General features: G+C 32.2%; 1 protein-coding gene and 1 long non-coding RNA gene across 2 annotated transcripts; both read right to left on the bottom strand.

Moving 5' to 3' along the window:
• Positions 1–950: 950 nt before the first annotated feature.
• LOC132300363 (WAT1-related protein At1g68170-like) lies at positions 951–6,587 on the bottom strand. Its single transcript, XM_059797401.1, has 7 exons — positions 6,162–6,587; positions 5,204–5,266; positions 3,349–3,465; positions 2,722–2,965; positions 2,457–2,615; positions 2,168–2,319; positions 951–1,230 (listed from the first exon to the last, which is right to left on the bottom strand). The coding sequence occupies exons 1-7, from the start codon at positions 6,377–6,379 to the stop codon at positions 1,005–1,007; spliced, it is 1,179 nt and encodes a 392-aa protein (XP_059653384.1). The 5' UTR covers positions 6,380–6,587; the 3' UTR covers positions 951–1,004.
• A 3,366-nt stretch (positions 6,588–9,953) lies between these two features.
• On the bottom strand, positions 9,954–12,379 carry LOC132300362 (uncharacterized). Its single transcript, XR_009480404.1, has 3 exons — positions 12,195–12,379; positions 11,923–11,973; positions 9,954–10,205 (listed from the first exon to the last, which is right to left on the bottom strand). It is a non-coding gene; the product is annotated as an uncharacterized LOC132300362 (long non-coding RNA).
• Between the last annotated feature and the right edge of the window lie 3,065 nt (positions 12,380–15,444).

Here is a 15,444-nt window from a genome sequence, read left to right as displayed (position 1 = left end):
TTTCCAACTAAAGGAATGATCATTCCATTCACACTTTAAAAAATAATAATAATAAATAAATGAATAAAAAAAATATTTATGAAACAGCTATATTCAATATTGTTGAAGGCTTTAACCCATGTTTGGTGCAAGTGAATGAAATCAAATAAAGTGGGAATGGAATGCTTTTGTTTCCATTATTTAGTTTGATAACTAATTTTAAGTTGGAATGATGATTCTTAACCATTCTCTGAGAATGGTGATTCCCACTAATTCATTCCAATTTCGAACTAAGGGAATGACCATTTTATTCCTATTTTAAAAAATAATAATAATAAATAAATGAATAAAAAAAATATTTATGAAACGTTGAATACATATATACATATATATATATATATGTGTGTGTGTGTTTTACAAAAATAGGATGTTTTTCTATACAAACCAAACATGGTTTCATTCTCATTCCCTTCCCATTTCATTCTCTAATTCATTCCATTTCCACTTTATTTCATTCAACCATACCAAACTAGTCCTTAGTTCTTTAGCTTGCTAGCCCTTAGTTCTTTAGTTTGCTAGGTGGGCTGTTTTGTTGGGTTTGGCTTGGGGATGGTTTGAGCTTTTGCCGTGTTTGGGCCTTAAGCCCCTACTTCCGTATAATTTTATTATTATTATTATTATATTTTTGGTATATTAATATTTGGTCAAATGAAAACAAAACAAATGTGTGCCACCTCCCAATTATAGGAAACAGTAAAAATTATACCAAATATAAAATCTATCAATTCATTTATAATGAATAACAATTAAACTATTTTTTTAATACAACCAACAATAGAAAGTAGTTATGAAAAAAATAATAAAAATGTGCCACCTCCAACTCTACCAAAAATGCCCAAATCCACGGGCAATTGGGATGACACTACACCTACAACTACATATAAAGATTTATCCTTTTTTTTTTCATAAACTTTTAAAAACAAAAAAAAAAAAATTCCTATTTTTCCTCATTACCATCCTTACTATTATTTAGTTTCTCCATCTAAAATAACATTATCCGCCAATGGTACAATTACCTTGCTACCATTGCTAGTGGTGTTGTTTTCAACTGATGAAATTACCACAATGTCCACTCGTTCCGATTCTGCAGAGCTTTTGGAGGGCATGAGTGGAACAATCTTTTTCATCTCCTTGCCTTTTCCCCATAACACAAAGTATAACCCAATCACTATTAGCACAGCCCCTAACACACTGTCAAACACAAATATATATATATGTAAATCAACACCAACCATAAACTTATATATTAACACCAAAATAAAATAAAATGTTAAACTGGAGGTTTAATTTCTATCAACACACACATATTTGTAGATATATATAAAGAAAAAAAAGTTTTTGGTGGTTTTTTTTCAATCTTGACATCTCCAATGGAGACAGGGGCATAAGACAAACTTCTTAGGTCCGTGCATATGAGATGAGCAACTGCACATGCCATCAGGCACGGTCCAACGTGGGATTAGTGGGGGCGGATGCCTTCATTAAATTTTTTATATTTTCATTTTATATCTTAATTTTTAAAAAAATTTATGAAGATCCCTACTAAAATTACAATTTGCCCTAGTGGATTCTTCTTCTTCTTATTATTATTTTTGCATTTTATACTTTAAATTTTTAAGAATTTATGAAAATTCCCTCAATAAAATTGCAATTCGGCCCTATTGAATTTTTTTGCTTTTTACATTTTGTACTTTACATTTTTAAAATTTATGAAAAAACCTAATTGAAATTATAAAAATAAACTCACTGTATAAGTTTACCCCCACAAATTAAAAGTTCGACCCCCTTACATTATTGCGGTGTTAGACATCTAAACACCGCAATATCAAGTGACATCCTCTTGTCTTCTTACATAGAAGACATAAAAAGTCCAGAGAATCCGGACCCATGCATCCGGTGCAATGATGTCATTTTGGTGCACAGACATATATCCTAACACAGAATTCACGTCATACTATGTGAGCATTCTTTCCTCCACAAGAGTGAATCTTTTTCTTAAATCTAGCGCTCAAATTTTTATGAAAACATAATAGACACATTTAATATGTGTTTAATTGTTAACTTACCAAAAAGCAAAAAAACCAAAATAAAAAAAACAAAAAATTAACAAAGGATGGCAAGAAATAACCTTCCCAAGTGTAGCTTCTCATCCAATACCAAAGACCCAGCAATGGCAACAAGTATAAGCATCAGAGGGTTGAAAACCGATACAAACAGTGGGCCCCTCATGCGTACACACCATGCAATTAGCGTAACCATCAATCCGGAGGCCACTATTCCCTATAACACAAGTCCACATACACAAAATTAAAAAATAAAAAAAAAAATAAAAAAAAAAAATCAATACAGACATACAGAATACATTATACATATATATATATATATATATGCATATCTATACATGTATAGGCACCTACACCGTAAGCTACTGTGAGGAGTCTGATGTCCCACCCCAACTTCCACTGATTCCAGTCTCTCTCCATGCAGAGGGCAAATCCAACGGCCTGGATTGATCCCATCACAGCCATTAGCGCTGTGCTGGAGTAAGGACATGGGTACCTCTCACTCATCTTAGCCTGATCCAAAAAAGATAACAAGAATGTGGAGTGATAAATCAAATCAGTGAAGGGTAAATTTGGAATAAAGCGAAATAATTATTTCTTTTGCATGATCATCGATCACCTGAATAATCAACCACAATGCATACGACAGGCAACTACATATAGCCAATAAAGCACCCAACACATGATTATCAGAATGTGGTGCTGACACGCGTCCTTGGTGGTGCAAAAGGTCAACGTGCGTTGACCAGATGTCAACCTCGACTCCCTTGTAGAACGTGAGCAGCATAGCCCCACCCATTCCCATTAATGTTCCCACCACCTTTGCTTTGCCTGCCATAGAACTCCATACCAGACTCTCCAACCTGAACCCAATATATATATATATATATATATATATATAGATATATAATTAATCTCTTTCTCACCGAGGAGCAATTTATATACACCAGGTATTAAGACAGCTAATATTATTGTTATATTTTTTTTTTACTCAACATAAGCAAGAGAATTATACACATCCTAAGGAAAGAGAACATACGTAATCACGGATAAGTAAGAGAATATTCTTCACTTAATCATATTTATCTATATATATACACACACACACGCATACATTAGACAATTATCAAACAATGCTAACGATTAATTAACAAGTTAAAAGTGTGTGTGTCTGTATATATATATATATATATGACAAAAACAAAGTATGTATATGAGAAAAATAGGAAAGAGAGAATATACATACCCAAAGGAAACGGCCATGATGAAAGTAATGGCGGGAATGAGATTGCTCATAGCTGAAGCAAATGTTGCCGAGGTTAAAACCAAGCTCTCTATGTATAAATTCTGGGCCAGAGAACCACTATAATGAACAATTTACCAAAATTTTAGTTATATATTCAAGAAACATTTCTATATAAACCATGATGATGATTTTTATTTTATTTATTCCACAATCAACCATCTAATAATTAAAAACCAAGAAAGAATTTATTTCATAGAATTACCTACATCATGTCTTACATTATTGATTAAAAAGTCCTATCAATTTTCAACAAGATTTTTAAATTTTTATTTGTGATAAATATCATTGTATTAGTACTAAAATCTCTCAAAGTTTACTCTAATAATTTGTAATAATTAAAAGCTTAGCTCAAGTGATAACCTAGTCTCGACTAAGACAAATGAGTTTATGTATGTGTGCATGGCTTACCTTAAAAAAAAACAATCTTATAACTTTCGATCATATTAAAAATTATTTAATTTCTAAATAGCAATATAAATTTTTATCAAATAATTTTCTTACACTTTTAAAAACATTAGTTACTGTTTAAAGCTAAAATTTATAAACTAACAAAAGTATTTTAATTGTTAAGAAAATAATAAACATGTTTAAGTAGTTAAAATATTATTTTTTAAAAAATAAATTTTGGTTAGAATTTTTTTTTTTTTTTTTTTTTTTTTTTTATAAGAAAAATTTTGGTTAGAAATTATAATTGCAAAATTTAGTTCTAATAATTTAAGAAAGTACAAACGAAAGATGGCTATGTTTAAACTTAGGTTATAAAAAAAATGTTTCAAAAATAGGAATTAAAGGTCTCAATGAAGCTTTGTAGAGTATATTAAGTCGTCTAAAGTGAAAAAGAGGACTTGAAAATATTTATATATATGAGATAAAAACATTTGCAATGTAATAATACTATACCACTACTAAACATGTGTGTTTATATAATGTGTGTGTGTGTGTGTGTGTGTGTGTTGGGGGGGGGGGGGGGGTTCTTGTAGGGGTGCCAGATTATGAGACTACACGACAACATGCACGACACGATTGAGTTTGGCATAAAAAGATCAACACAATTATTCCGTTTACCTAACCGTGTCGGGTTATGATTGAGTCAATCCGTGTAATCCATTTATGACCTATTTAACTCAATATGTTATAATCGTGAATATGACTTATATAATATATTACCTATTTAAACCCAAACTTTATTTATGTCTTATGATTTTTTTATTTTTTTTATTTTAAATATTTAGGTTAATTATGACAATTTTTTTTATTATGTAATATTTAATTAAATATTAAATATCTCGTTTTAATAAATAAACCATTAAACAAGTCAACATGTCTAAACGATCGGTTAAATTAGTATTAAGAATTCTTAATACAATAATTAAATAGACTGAATATAAATTTAACTATTTAATATAATATTCTTACATTTATACGACAGAACTCACGAACAAGAATTGCGACCCTAAATATTTGGATGGGCAAAGGTAAAAATTGCTTCATGTGTCTACGAGGACACATCACATAAAGCAATTTAACAAAGGAGAGAGATATTTGGATAGGCAGAGGTAGAAATTGCTTCACGTGTCTATGTTTAACAACGGTTATTAATAGAGACTGCAAGCGATCATACAGCTGTCAGCTTCATGACCTAGTGTCTAATTCCTCCACGCTCCTATATAGAGCGTGACAACAGATTCATCTTCTAGAAATCAATATGGAGTAATCGAAAATCAATATGGAGTAATCGAAAATGCACATTTACACACACAAACACACAGTAACGCAAGATTTGCATGCAACTTACCCAAATAATCCACAGAGAAATGCTTGACCTAAAACTACCCATGTCAGCTTTGGCCTGCTCTTTCTGCAATGAATCAACAATAAAATATCACACAATTTCACATTTCAATATATATATGTGTGTATATACATATATATATATTCATTAGCCTATTTGTTCGGTTGGAACAATTTGTTGTTGAAAATTTAAACTTTGCTAAGGGCATGTTGCGAGTAACTTTTGAAATATATTTAATTGTGAGTCTAGCTGTTCATATTTAATTGTGAGTCAATATTGCAACAATATTAAAGTTTCAAACTCATTGATTAATATGGATTATTTTCCTCCTTTGTTGATTCACTAGATAGTAACGCGGACATATTGGTATTGAATCCTTAAACATTAAATAATCATAAATAACCCAGTTTCATACGAGAAATAATAACTGTAAATGATTTATTTGCAATACTAATAATTATTATTATTTACCGAAAAAATAGTAATAATAATATTTAATAAATAAATAACGGATTGTAGTTTCAGCAACTAGCCATACTACAGTGATCACGGCCGGAGCCAGAAAAGGGATGGTGCTGAACAACAAAAAAATAAATTATTTTCTATACTGATCCAAATTTCTCTGGAAAATAAAAAATAAAGCAAATTTAGAATAATATCCCATAATTAATTGGATTTAAATCAACTTGATTACAGAAATTTAAATCATAATGAGCAAAGAAATGAATTTTGTTATTACTAAAGTCATCATATATACTTAAATATTTATGTATATATAAAAATAGAGAGAATATATAGCCAAGAGACAAAAGCGAACATGATCAAGAACACTGAAAATTAGAGTTGTTCGAAGCGCGCATATCAAGGAAAATAATTGAATAAATACATATAAAATGAATTATTTCAAAGCTATGGGAATTGATTTTCTTTATAAAAAAAATAAGAGAGAGAGAGAAAGAACCTTTCAACATAAAAAGCAAGAGGAACGATAAACGCTGCAGCAAATAAAAATCTGTAGGCAACCAAAACCCTCAAACTCATTCCATCATTTGCAGCCAATTTGTACAATACATTCACTCCCGCCATTGCCATATTAACCACCACCATCATCATTACCGGTTTCAAACCATGTACAGCGTTGCATATCCTCTCCATCATCATGGCCATGTTTAGACTCATCACCAAACACCACCTCTATATATTATGTCTATATAGAGAGAGAAAGGTGAAATTGTAGAGAGAGAGAACAAGCAAAAAGATCGAGAAGCTAGTTCTCCCTGCTTGTTTTGTTTAGAGCTGACAAGAAAAATGAGAGAGAGCGAGTCATTGGGGTGTTCTTATAGTACTTCTTCTTTACAACAACAACAACAAAAACAGTAAGTGAGAGAAATAGGGGGATGAATGTTTTAGGGTTGTGTGCTTAACCTTTAAAGAGGGTGGTATTTATTGTAAAAATTGATGAGTTTCGAGGGCATCTGCTGACTTTTTACGTCAGCAACTACGTACACGTAATCAATTCAAGCACGTGCGTGTGTAGCACTCACACGTGCGAGGCGTAGGTCTTTTACTTATGTGACACGCCTTCACTTTGCATGGCTGTGGAATTAAACTACACGTCACCGCCCTGTGTTCTCCAATCCGAGACCTGGGATGGTTGGGAGATGGTATTACTAAGTATCCTTCCTTCTTGGTTGGCAAATGCCAGTGGAAATGACAGTGGAAATTAAATGGGGTGAACACAATTCACGAGCTCAAAAGGAAGGAAAAAGAAACGGAAGAGAGAGGGAAAAAAGAGAGGTGAAATTACACTTTTGGCCTTCCCTCCTGCTTTCAGAATTGCACCCTGTCATCCTTGTCAGATTCCAACAATCGACGGTGTTAAAGGAGTTAATTGACAATTGGAAAATGTCTGTAAAGCGAAGGCGTTGTAAGAATTTCTTGATTTAAAGTTTTAATTTGGTTATGTGTTTAAAATATAAGGAAGGGGAAAAATGTTGACGATTTTGGGTGGATGTATTCACCTCCGCTCTTGTAATAGTTTAGAAATTCTCTTTCAAAATTGCTTAAACGGGGACATTTCCATCCCATTCCCGCCTTGTTTAATTCTATAATTTCTCCACATTTTTTTTTTCCCTCAAATATAATTATATATCTATTGAAAAAATTCAACAAAAAAAAAAAAAGGCAATTAATAATTTAAGGGTACGAGTGTTTTTAATTTGTAGGGCTCTGTCCCTTTATAGAATGGTTGAGAAAGCAAGTAAATGTGACCTAAGGTTTTTAGAACTAACTATATGTATTAATAAAATAAGTATAATTTAGTAATTTACCAACATAAATGGGGCAGGGACAGGTTACCCCTGCCCCCGCCACAAATTCGTGCCGGTTTTCATTAATAAAAACCATCCCTGCCCAAATAAGTTAAATGGTTCTCCAAAATCGCTATAATCGGACTACAAAATGACCAACCAAGATATTCAGTTAAGGAATTATGTTTAACTTTTCGGTCTTAGTAATCATGGGTAGTGTTGGTATTAAAGAGCCTTTTTTGGGCACATGACTAGCATATGTCACTTTTTAAGTGTAAGGGTGCAAATTTGAATATGAGAAGTGTTGTTTACATACTTTTCAAACTACATGAGAATTTTTGCATTTCGTCCCTTTTTATTTTAACCAATAAAAAACACTTGTATATATTCACATAAGCTAAAAGGGAAGTAGCTTAGTGTAACGGGTGGACGTTTGTCCATTTACCCAAAAGCAACGCCTTCGTTGTAGCTCGGGCCACCTTACCTATTCGGGATGCTCACTCAGACGCCTTTCGGGCTAGACGTTTAGCGTGACATCGGATTAAGGATTGGGTCTGACTCTAATACCAACTGTAACGGGTGGACACTTGCCCATTTACCCAAAAGCTCGAATTATTGGGTGATGCTGCATACCCACCCATTTATACCTAATCACTTTCACATCCGATTCTGATGTAGGACAAATGACCCTTGTTATACCTAGCGTACCGGCTCTTAGTCTCCAAAAGGGAAGTTTATAGATCAAGACTCCGTGGAGGCGCTTGGGTGTGTAACTCTGAATCTCATTAATGTTGTATTTAAAGAGACTAAAATTAATTAGAGAATATATATATATATATATATATATATATATATATATATTTTAAATTTTTCCTAAGAATATATGTATATATAAAAAAAAAAAAACAAATTCAATTTTTATTAGGAAGTCATAAAGACTATATATATATATATAATTATTTTAAAAAGAATTTATTTATTTTTCATAGTTTCCATTTAGGAATTCAGTCTTCTTTGAATTTAGTATCATTGGACTTGAGGTGTTTTTGCTAACATTTATTAGTATATCGAAAACATTTATATTATAAATATACACCTACTAAAAATTCATTAGTTATTGGTTCAATGGAACTACTTATATACTTCTTGGTTCAATGGAACTACTAAAATAAAGTTTTTGGAATACCAAAATAATGACATAAGTTAGGGCCTTAGATTGATGACGGTACTGCCAAAGGCCCAAAGAGAAAATTGAGTGGACCAATGTAGATAACACAATTGATGAGATAAAATTATAAGGACATGTGTAACTTGTATAACACTTTGAGCCCAAGAAGAATTCAATAGAATGTCACCCTGCAAGACCACCAATGAAATATGGAGAAAACCTAAAGCCCTGCGAAGGCGCTCACCGGAATCATCTCTGTCGCTTAGGGCGGTCTTGAGATTCTCAAAATTTTTATATGAGTGCGAAATTTATATTAAAATTAAACCATAAACACATATAATATATTAAGGTTGAAAAATACAAAACAAAGGTTGAAAAATACAAAACAAAAATCGATCTTGGTACTTTATAAAGAGCACAATCCAATTTACATTAAAAATTTTAAAAATATTCAATACAACTTTGTCACAAAAATTAAAATTCAACTTCATATAAAAAAAAATGTGACCGTTTTACATTTTGGCAAAACTATAAATTAAAGTCCTCCAATCACTGTCATAATTTTGTTGTTTGAACTGGGCTGAGTTAAAATTTTGACAGTTATTGCATCCATGAATTAAAATTTTGATTTTTTGAACTGGACTATCATGCATGCACGTGGGCCCAAAACTAATATACTAATAAAATAAATCAGTTTCTTATTTAAATATAAAAAAAATCCTTTTTTTTTTTTGAAGGAAAGGCATAGAAACAAATTATTTTTACTATACAAATTATTGTATTATGTATATAAATTGATATTATAAGCACGTGTATATTGTCATAATTTTTTTTTGAAAGTTATTTATTGTCATAAATTTACATGATATATGATTGTGTATTGTCTTTTAATTATGAAAATTATGTTATCTTTTTATTATGGAAATTATGGTCTAAAATGGATGTCTTTTATAGTTTTACTTGATTAAAAAGCTAGTTACAAATAGAAACTAGTGCTATTTAAGACATATACCATTATTATATTACATTATTGTACTAAATTTAAAACCCTTCCAAATTGGAGGACCTAGGCCACGGACTTAGTCGCCTTGCCCTAGGACCGGCCCTGCTCTCACCGGAATCATCTCTCACCGAAATACATTGCAGACATTATGCCTTAGTTTGTTCAATAATGCTCAAATTTATCGGTGCATTTGTTGGATAAGAAATTGCCAGCTTAATTATGTTATATTGAAACTCAACAGTTTGATTAGTTAAAGTACAAAAGCTCAATACATGGCACCAACAAAAAAATTAATAATAATAAAAGAAAAAGAATCCCATTCAAGTCAATAAAGTTTCATAGATTAAAATTTCTAACAACATTTTCATATATTAAAATTTATTGTGTGAAATTTCAAATCCAACTGACAATGTATTGGATAACAAAATCTTTATTCTACATTGTCAACAAGTACCCACTAACATCATTCATGCGCTCCACCTGTCTAGCCAAGACTTCAACCTAGATTTTCCCCCACTTCAAGATCTGCACAAAGATTTGAGTGTCATATATGGACCATTACATTACTTAATGCCATTCATTAGTTTGGGCCCTAGGCACAACCATTGCTCTTTAAAGCCCAACTTTTTTTTATGGTCCCAATGGCCCATTTACAGTGGATTAACTTGTCCAGCAAAACAAAAGGGAAAAAATTTTTAAAAGCAAAAATGTATAACATGCTAAAAAAAAAACATTGCAAGATTGAAATCTAAAGGGTAAATTACACGCACATTGCAAGATTGAAATCTAAAAGGTAAATTACACGCACATTGCAAGATTGAAATCTAAAGGGTAAATTACACGCACCTTGTGAGATTAGGTTATTTTTTAGATAGATGAAAATTTTATTTTTAACTTTTACTTATACCTTAATTTATTTTTTGGCCTCAAACATATGCGAATGGATCCTTTTACTTTTAATTTTTTAATACAAAATATCTTTAATCTTAAATGACATAAATACCCCTCAACAATTTTGAGTTTTTCATCTCTTTCCTCCCATCCAACCTCCTCTTCTCCATTGAGACATCCCCAAGCTCGCCGTCACCAAGGATTTTGATGATTCCGATTCCCCTGACCTCCCTGTCGTTGCTAAAAAGGGCCAGGTTAACCTCATTTCAACCCTCTGTCGCTCTCTACAATATATACACACACATAGATATGCACGATAAGAAGCATTAATGGATTCTGAAAATGGGTTGACATCAGATTCTTCAGATTATCTCTCTTTTTTATTTCTCAAATTTCTATTCAAATTTGGAGTGATGATGAATTGATGATGATGAACAGGGGACTCGTACTTGTATTGAACCCATCTAATTAATGCTTTGCTTTTTGTATGATCAGATGCATAGAACCAAACCAACTTGAAATGGGTTTTCCCTTATATTACGCTTTTTTCCCCCCTAATGATGTAAATGATTGTAGATTGCGTGTAGAGATTACCCACATTCAAGGCATGTATGTGTGAAATTTCCCTTTGAGAAGACGCCTCATGAGAGCTACTGTTAACGATGACCTTCTAATTTGAGGGGGAGGAGGAAAAAGAGGAGGAAAGGGGTATGTTGGGGGTAATTTGGTCACAAAAATAATTAACAACAGGTTAAAGAGTAGCATAGCCATTTAACATTTCAAAAATATTATAACCCGACCAAAAATTGACATTTGAAGTATAAGTAAAATACTAAACCATTAATTCAAATATAAGTAAAAATTAAAAACAAAATCTTCATTTAGTCCAGATAAACCTATAGGTCTAAGTGTAATTTATCCAAACTATAATAACGAATTAAAAAAGTGCAGAATGTTTATTTTATTTTTTATTTTTTTAGGTTTCGTTCACCTATGTGCAAAAATATTAGAATTTAGTATTTTCGATTAAAGGCTTTTTTTCGAAAAGAAATACGTTATTATTCAAATCTTAACAAAAATTATTGAAAGTGTTTTGCGGCACTATAGTACACAATGTTCACACTAGATGCCCATTGGTGAAAAATCGTTCAAAATTTTTTAACTTGAGAACTGTATTTATAATTTTTTTTAAATATCTATCTATTTTCTAAGTTTTGAAAAGAGAAAAAAATAAATAAGAAAACCAATCCAAAGCTTTTATATATGTTCATTCAATTTATTACATTTGCACATATGGTTTAAAAAAAAAACATATGCATACACACATATATTATATATTTTGTCGAGTTACCTGGATCGCATTTTATCTGGCACTTGCGATCACAACGCGCCATAAGCCTAGCTGAAAATCAGACAAGGAAATGTTTGTCTTGAGACGCACAAAATCAAATCTACTCTGGATCTATATATAGATATATTTTAAAATTACTATATCTAAACTACTAAATTTGTCTAAATAATTCTGGTTTTTATCTTCAAGATTCAAATTTTGACAAGAATAATAAATACTCATAACAATGTGTCAATTTAGGGGTTAAAAAAAAAAAAAAAACACAAACTTACCGTCTCTATTAACACAACCAGTGGAACAAGAATCAATACAGTCGTAAGCAGAAGATTCAGCAATTTCCATAGCCCAAGATGAAATTAAAAACAGAACAAAAGCCATAACTACTATTTTCTTCGCCATCTCTCTCGACCTGTGTGTGTGTGTGTGTGTCTGTTGTGTGTATTGTTGAGCTAGGGGTGTTTCTTTTATAAAACAATAGGCCGCCAATTTGTGTGGAACTACAATAATGCCATGCTCAATTACTCAAACTAACATTATATTTTGAGGCGCCACCTACTTTGACTTTGTATGTGGCGGACTGACGTGGGCCATTTAAATCGGTTCATGCATCTCAGATAAGCTAGAAAAGGTATTGTCGGTATGAGTGAAATATATATATATATAATTAACTCAGATATTTGGGAAGGCACAAATTCGAGGCCCTTGATAACTGGATTAATTTTCGAGAATCTAGGAAATGCCTTTTCATTTGAATTTGGTAAGTCACTGTATGAGTACCGAAAAGATAGTTACAAAGAGCATTCAGTAGGACTCGAATCTCTAGACTTTGAATATGCAAAGTACTAAAGTTTGACAAACAAATAACTATGCCATATCTCATATATTTGGGAAGGCACAAATTCGAGGCCCTTGATAACTAGATTAATTTTCGAGAATCTAGGAAATGCCTTTTCATTTGAATTTGGTAAGTCACTGTATGAGTACCGAAAGGTAGTTACAAAGAACATTTAGTAGGACTCGAACCTCCAAACTTTGGGTATGCAAAGTACTAAAGTCTGACAAACAAATAACTATGCCATATCCGAAGTGGATAATATATATATATATATATATATATATATATATATATATATATATATATATATATATATTTGGGGCACACTACATCCTTTGAGGTGTGTTATATGGACACGGATATATAAGTTGGTTATTTTTTGGATAATGACATTTCCTGTTAGAATTGTCATCTAAATAAAGTCTTACATGGTTTGAAAAGACGAACTTACTCCTTAATATTAAAATCAATTTTATTGTAAAATAACCAACATGTTAGGTTTTCGAAATTACCCTTGAGTTAATATGAGCCATAAAATGACGTCAATTTATTGTGTTGAAATTCATTAATTTCTCCAAGGTATTGTAATATTCCGATTGCTATGAAATTTTTACAAAATGTTTACTCTCTGAAAAATTTCATAATTTTTGGCCAAAAATATATTTTTTTAAAAATCCGACAACAATTGTTGTCTGGAATTTTCCACTTTTTGAAATCAGGTTTATAATTTATTTATTTGACAGTCTTCTGGATATCGGATCGTCACCAAAATTTTCAATTTTATACTTCCGTGAGTCTACTTTTCAAACATTTTCATTTGCTCCGTTTCGATTTCAAACGAATTTTTTTTATGAATTTCTTATTCACTATTGTGCAGAATTTTCCTCTAATACACCACTTCAACTTTTTTGCATTAAATGTTAATGAGGGATAGATTGGTCCAATTCATTAAGTTGTAAAGTTAAAAAGGTCCACTAAACTGTCAAAGGGCAAGTTTGTCAATTCCCCACATGTCATATGTGGCAGGTGGCTATAGAGGTGCATTTGTCAACTTTTCAAATTGGGGATATCATTGTCCAAAAAATAACCAACTTGTATATAACTGTCAATATGGCAAATCAAGGCCAACCTAGGATAACCACGGAATACACCTTCGAGCATCCCTCACAACACGCTACATCAGCGACCCAAAAATCGAAAGAAAATGTACAAACCAATGTCACTTGCACCCACGTGCTCATAACACAACACACACAATAACATCTGCCCAAAAATGGGCCCCAAGACAACAACACGTCGAATCAAGGTACCTAAAAAAAAAGCAATGTGGCAGAATGAATAGCGACTAGAACCTGCCCACAATATACTCAAATGTATGGTAGCGTGATAGTGTCTAAAGCCCGCCCACACTTATTCGTCAGTAAGGTAGCATTGACGGCAACTAGCACCCGCCCACAACACATAACTTCGTACAGTAGCATGAAAGTATATAGCCCTAGTTCAATACATGTCCCCATTAACTACCCGTAAAACCTTCGATACAAATGACATAAATGCCACAAAACAAGCATTGTGGTAACCAGACATCCTATGAGAGTTGGGGTAGCTAATCCCAAAACCTGGACAACAATGTCATAGGCACCGTTATGCTTAAGGCCTCAACTCCTCAAAATCATGAAATCTCAAAATCAAGTCACTTAAATCAAATCAAGGACTCTTCCAAACACCTCCATCAACAACACCAGCCACGAATCGAAAGACGCAAAAATCAAAGACTCTCAATTGCACCTCTGAAATGAAAACATCAGAACTTTCAACTCCACCTCTGAAAACAAAAGACTCCATAAAATCATAAAATATCAGAACCTTCAACTCCACATCTGAAACGAAAGACGTAAAAATCAAAGACTTCACCCCTTATATGGAAGTAAGTCGACCAAAATCAATCAAATCCTCACCAAAGACTCGAGACAATAATGGTGATTCTCGCGGACCAATCAACCTACAACTATGCACAAAGAAATGAAGAAATGGAACTCACTCCCTATAAAGTCCCTAACACAATCCAAAAAAAGAGGAGAAGCCTTACCCTCCCTCAAATGAAAATAAGACAAGAACGAAAAATGGACACTTCCCACCTTAGGAAAAAATAAAATGTGATAACTCTTTTACGAGGAATTCCACGATGAAAACACTGAAAACCCATATATACACTACATGCAAACAAGGGGAACACGACAACAACATGATACATACTCACAATATCAAATCACATAAACCAAATAACACCTTACTACTAAACACATAGTATACATAAGATAATCAAATAATTCACCTATCACATAGGGATCAAGAAAGGAACAATATGCCATATATTACTAATGATACAAGCATGTTAAATAGATATAGCATATGAGAACGAATCATATCTATCATCACACAAACCAACACATAACCACATATCCTAAACATGTTTCTAAGGCATACTTAAAAATAGTAAGGCATATAGACATGTAAGGGTGACTATACAAAACAATGCCACAAAATCACAAGAAAATGGAATGCCTCTCAAAGGAACCATCTCACAAGGAAAGGAAAAACGTACCCCAAAACTCGGAAGAGCCCCAATCTCTCACTGCTAGGAAAGGAAACATCTCCAAAAACGACTACTGAACAACAAAACGACA

Source organism: Cornus florida, unplaced genomic scaffold, assembly GCF_030987335.1.
Source record: "Cornus florida cultivar Cherokee Brave unplaced genomic scaffold, ASM3098733v1 CherokeeBrave_3.0.0_Hap2_Chr03, whole genome shotgun sequence".
Lineage (NCBI taxonomy): Eukaryota > Viridiplantae > Streptophyta > Magnoliopsida > Cornales > Cornaceae > Cornus > Cornus florida.
Note: the sequence above shows the minus strand (reverse complement) of the source record. Positions and strands in the feature narration are given on the sequence as shown.

What these genes read in the sequence shown, in the direction of transcription:
- LOC132300363 (XM_059797401.1), bottom strand. Translation starts at nt 6,379, where the DNA reads ATGAGTCTAAACATGGCCATGATGATGGAGAGGATATGCAACGCTGTA. An exon ending in ATCATGGCCGTTTCCTTTGG is followed by an intron (nt 2,966 to 3,348) that starts GTATGTATATTC and finishes TATTGGGTTCAG; the next exon opens with GTTGGAGAGTCTGGTATGGA. An exon ending in GAGAAGCTACACTTGGGAAG is followed by an intron (nt 1,231 to 2,167) that starts GTTATTTCTTGC and finishes TGTGTTTGACAG; the next exon opens with TGTGTTAGGGGCTGTGCTAA.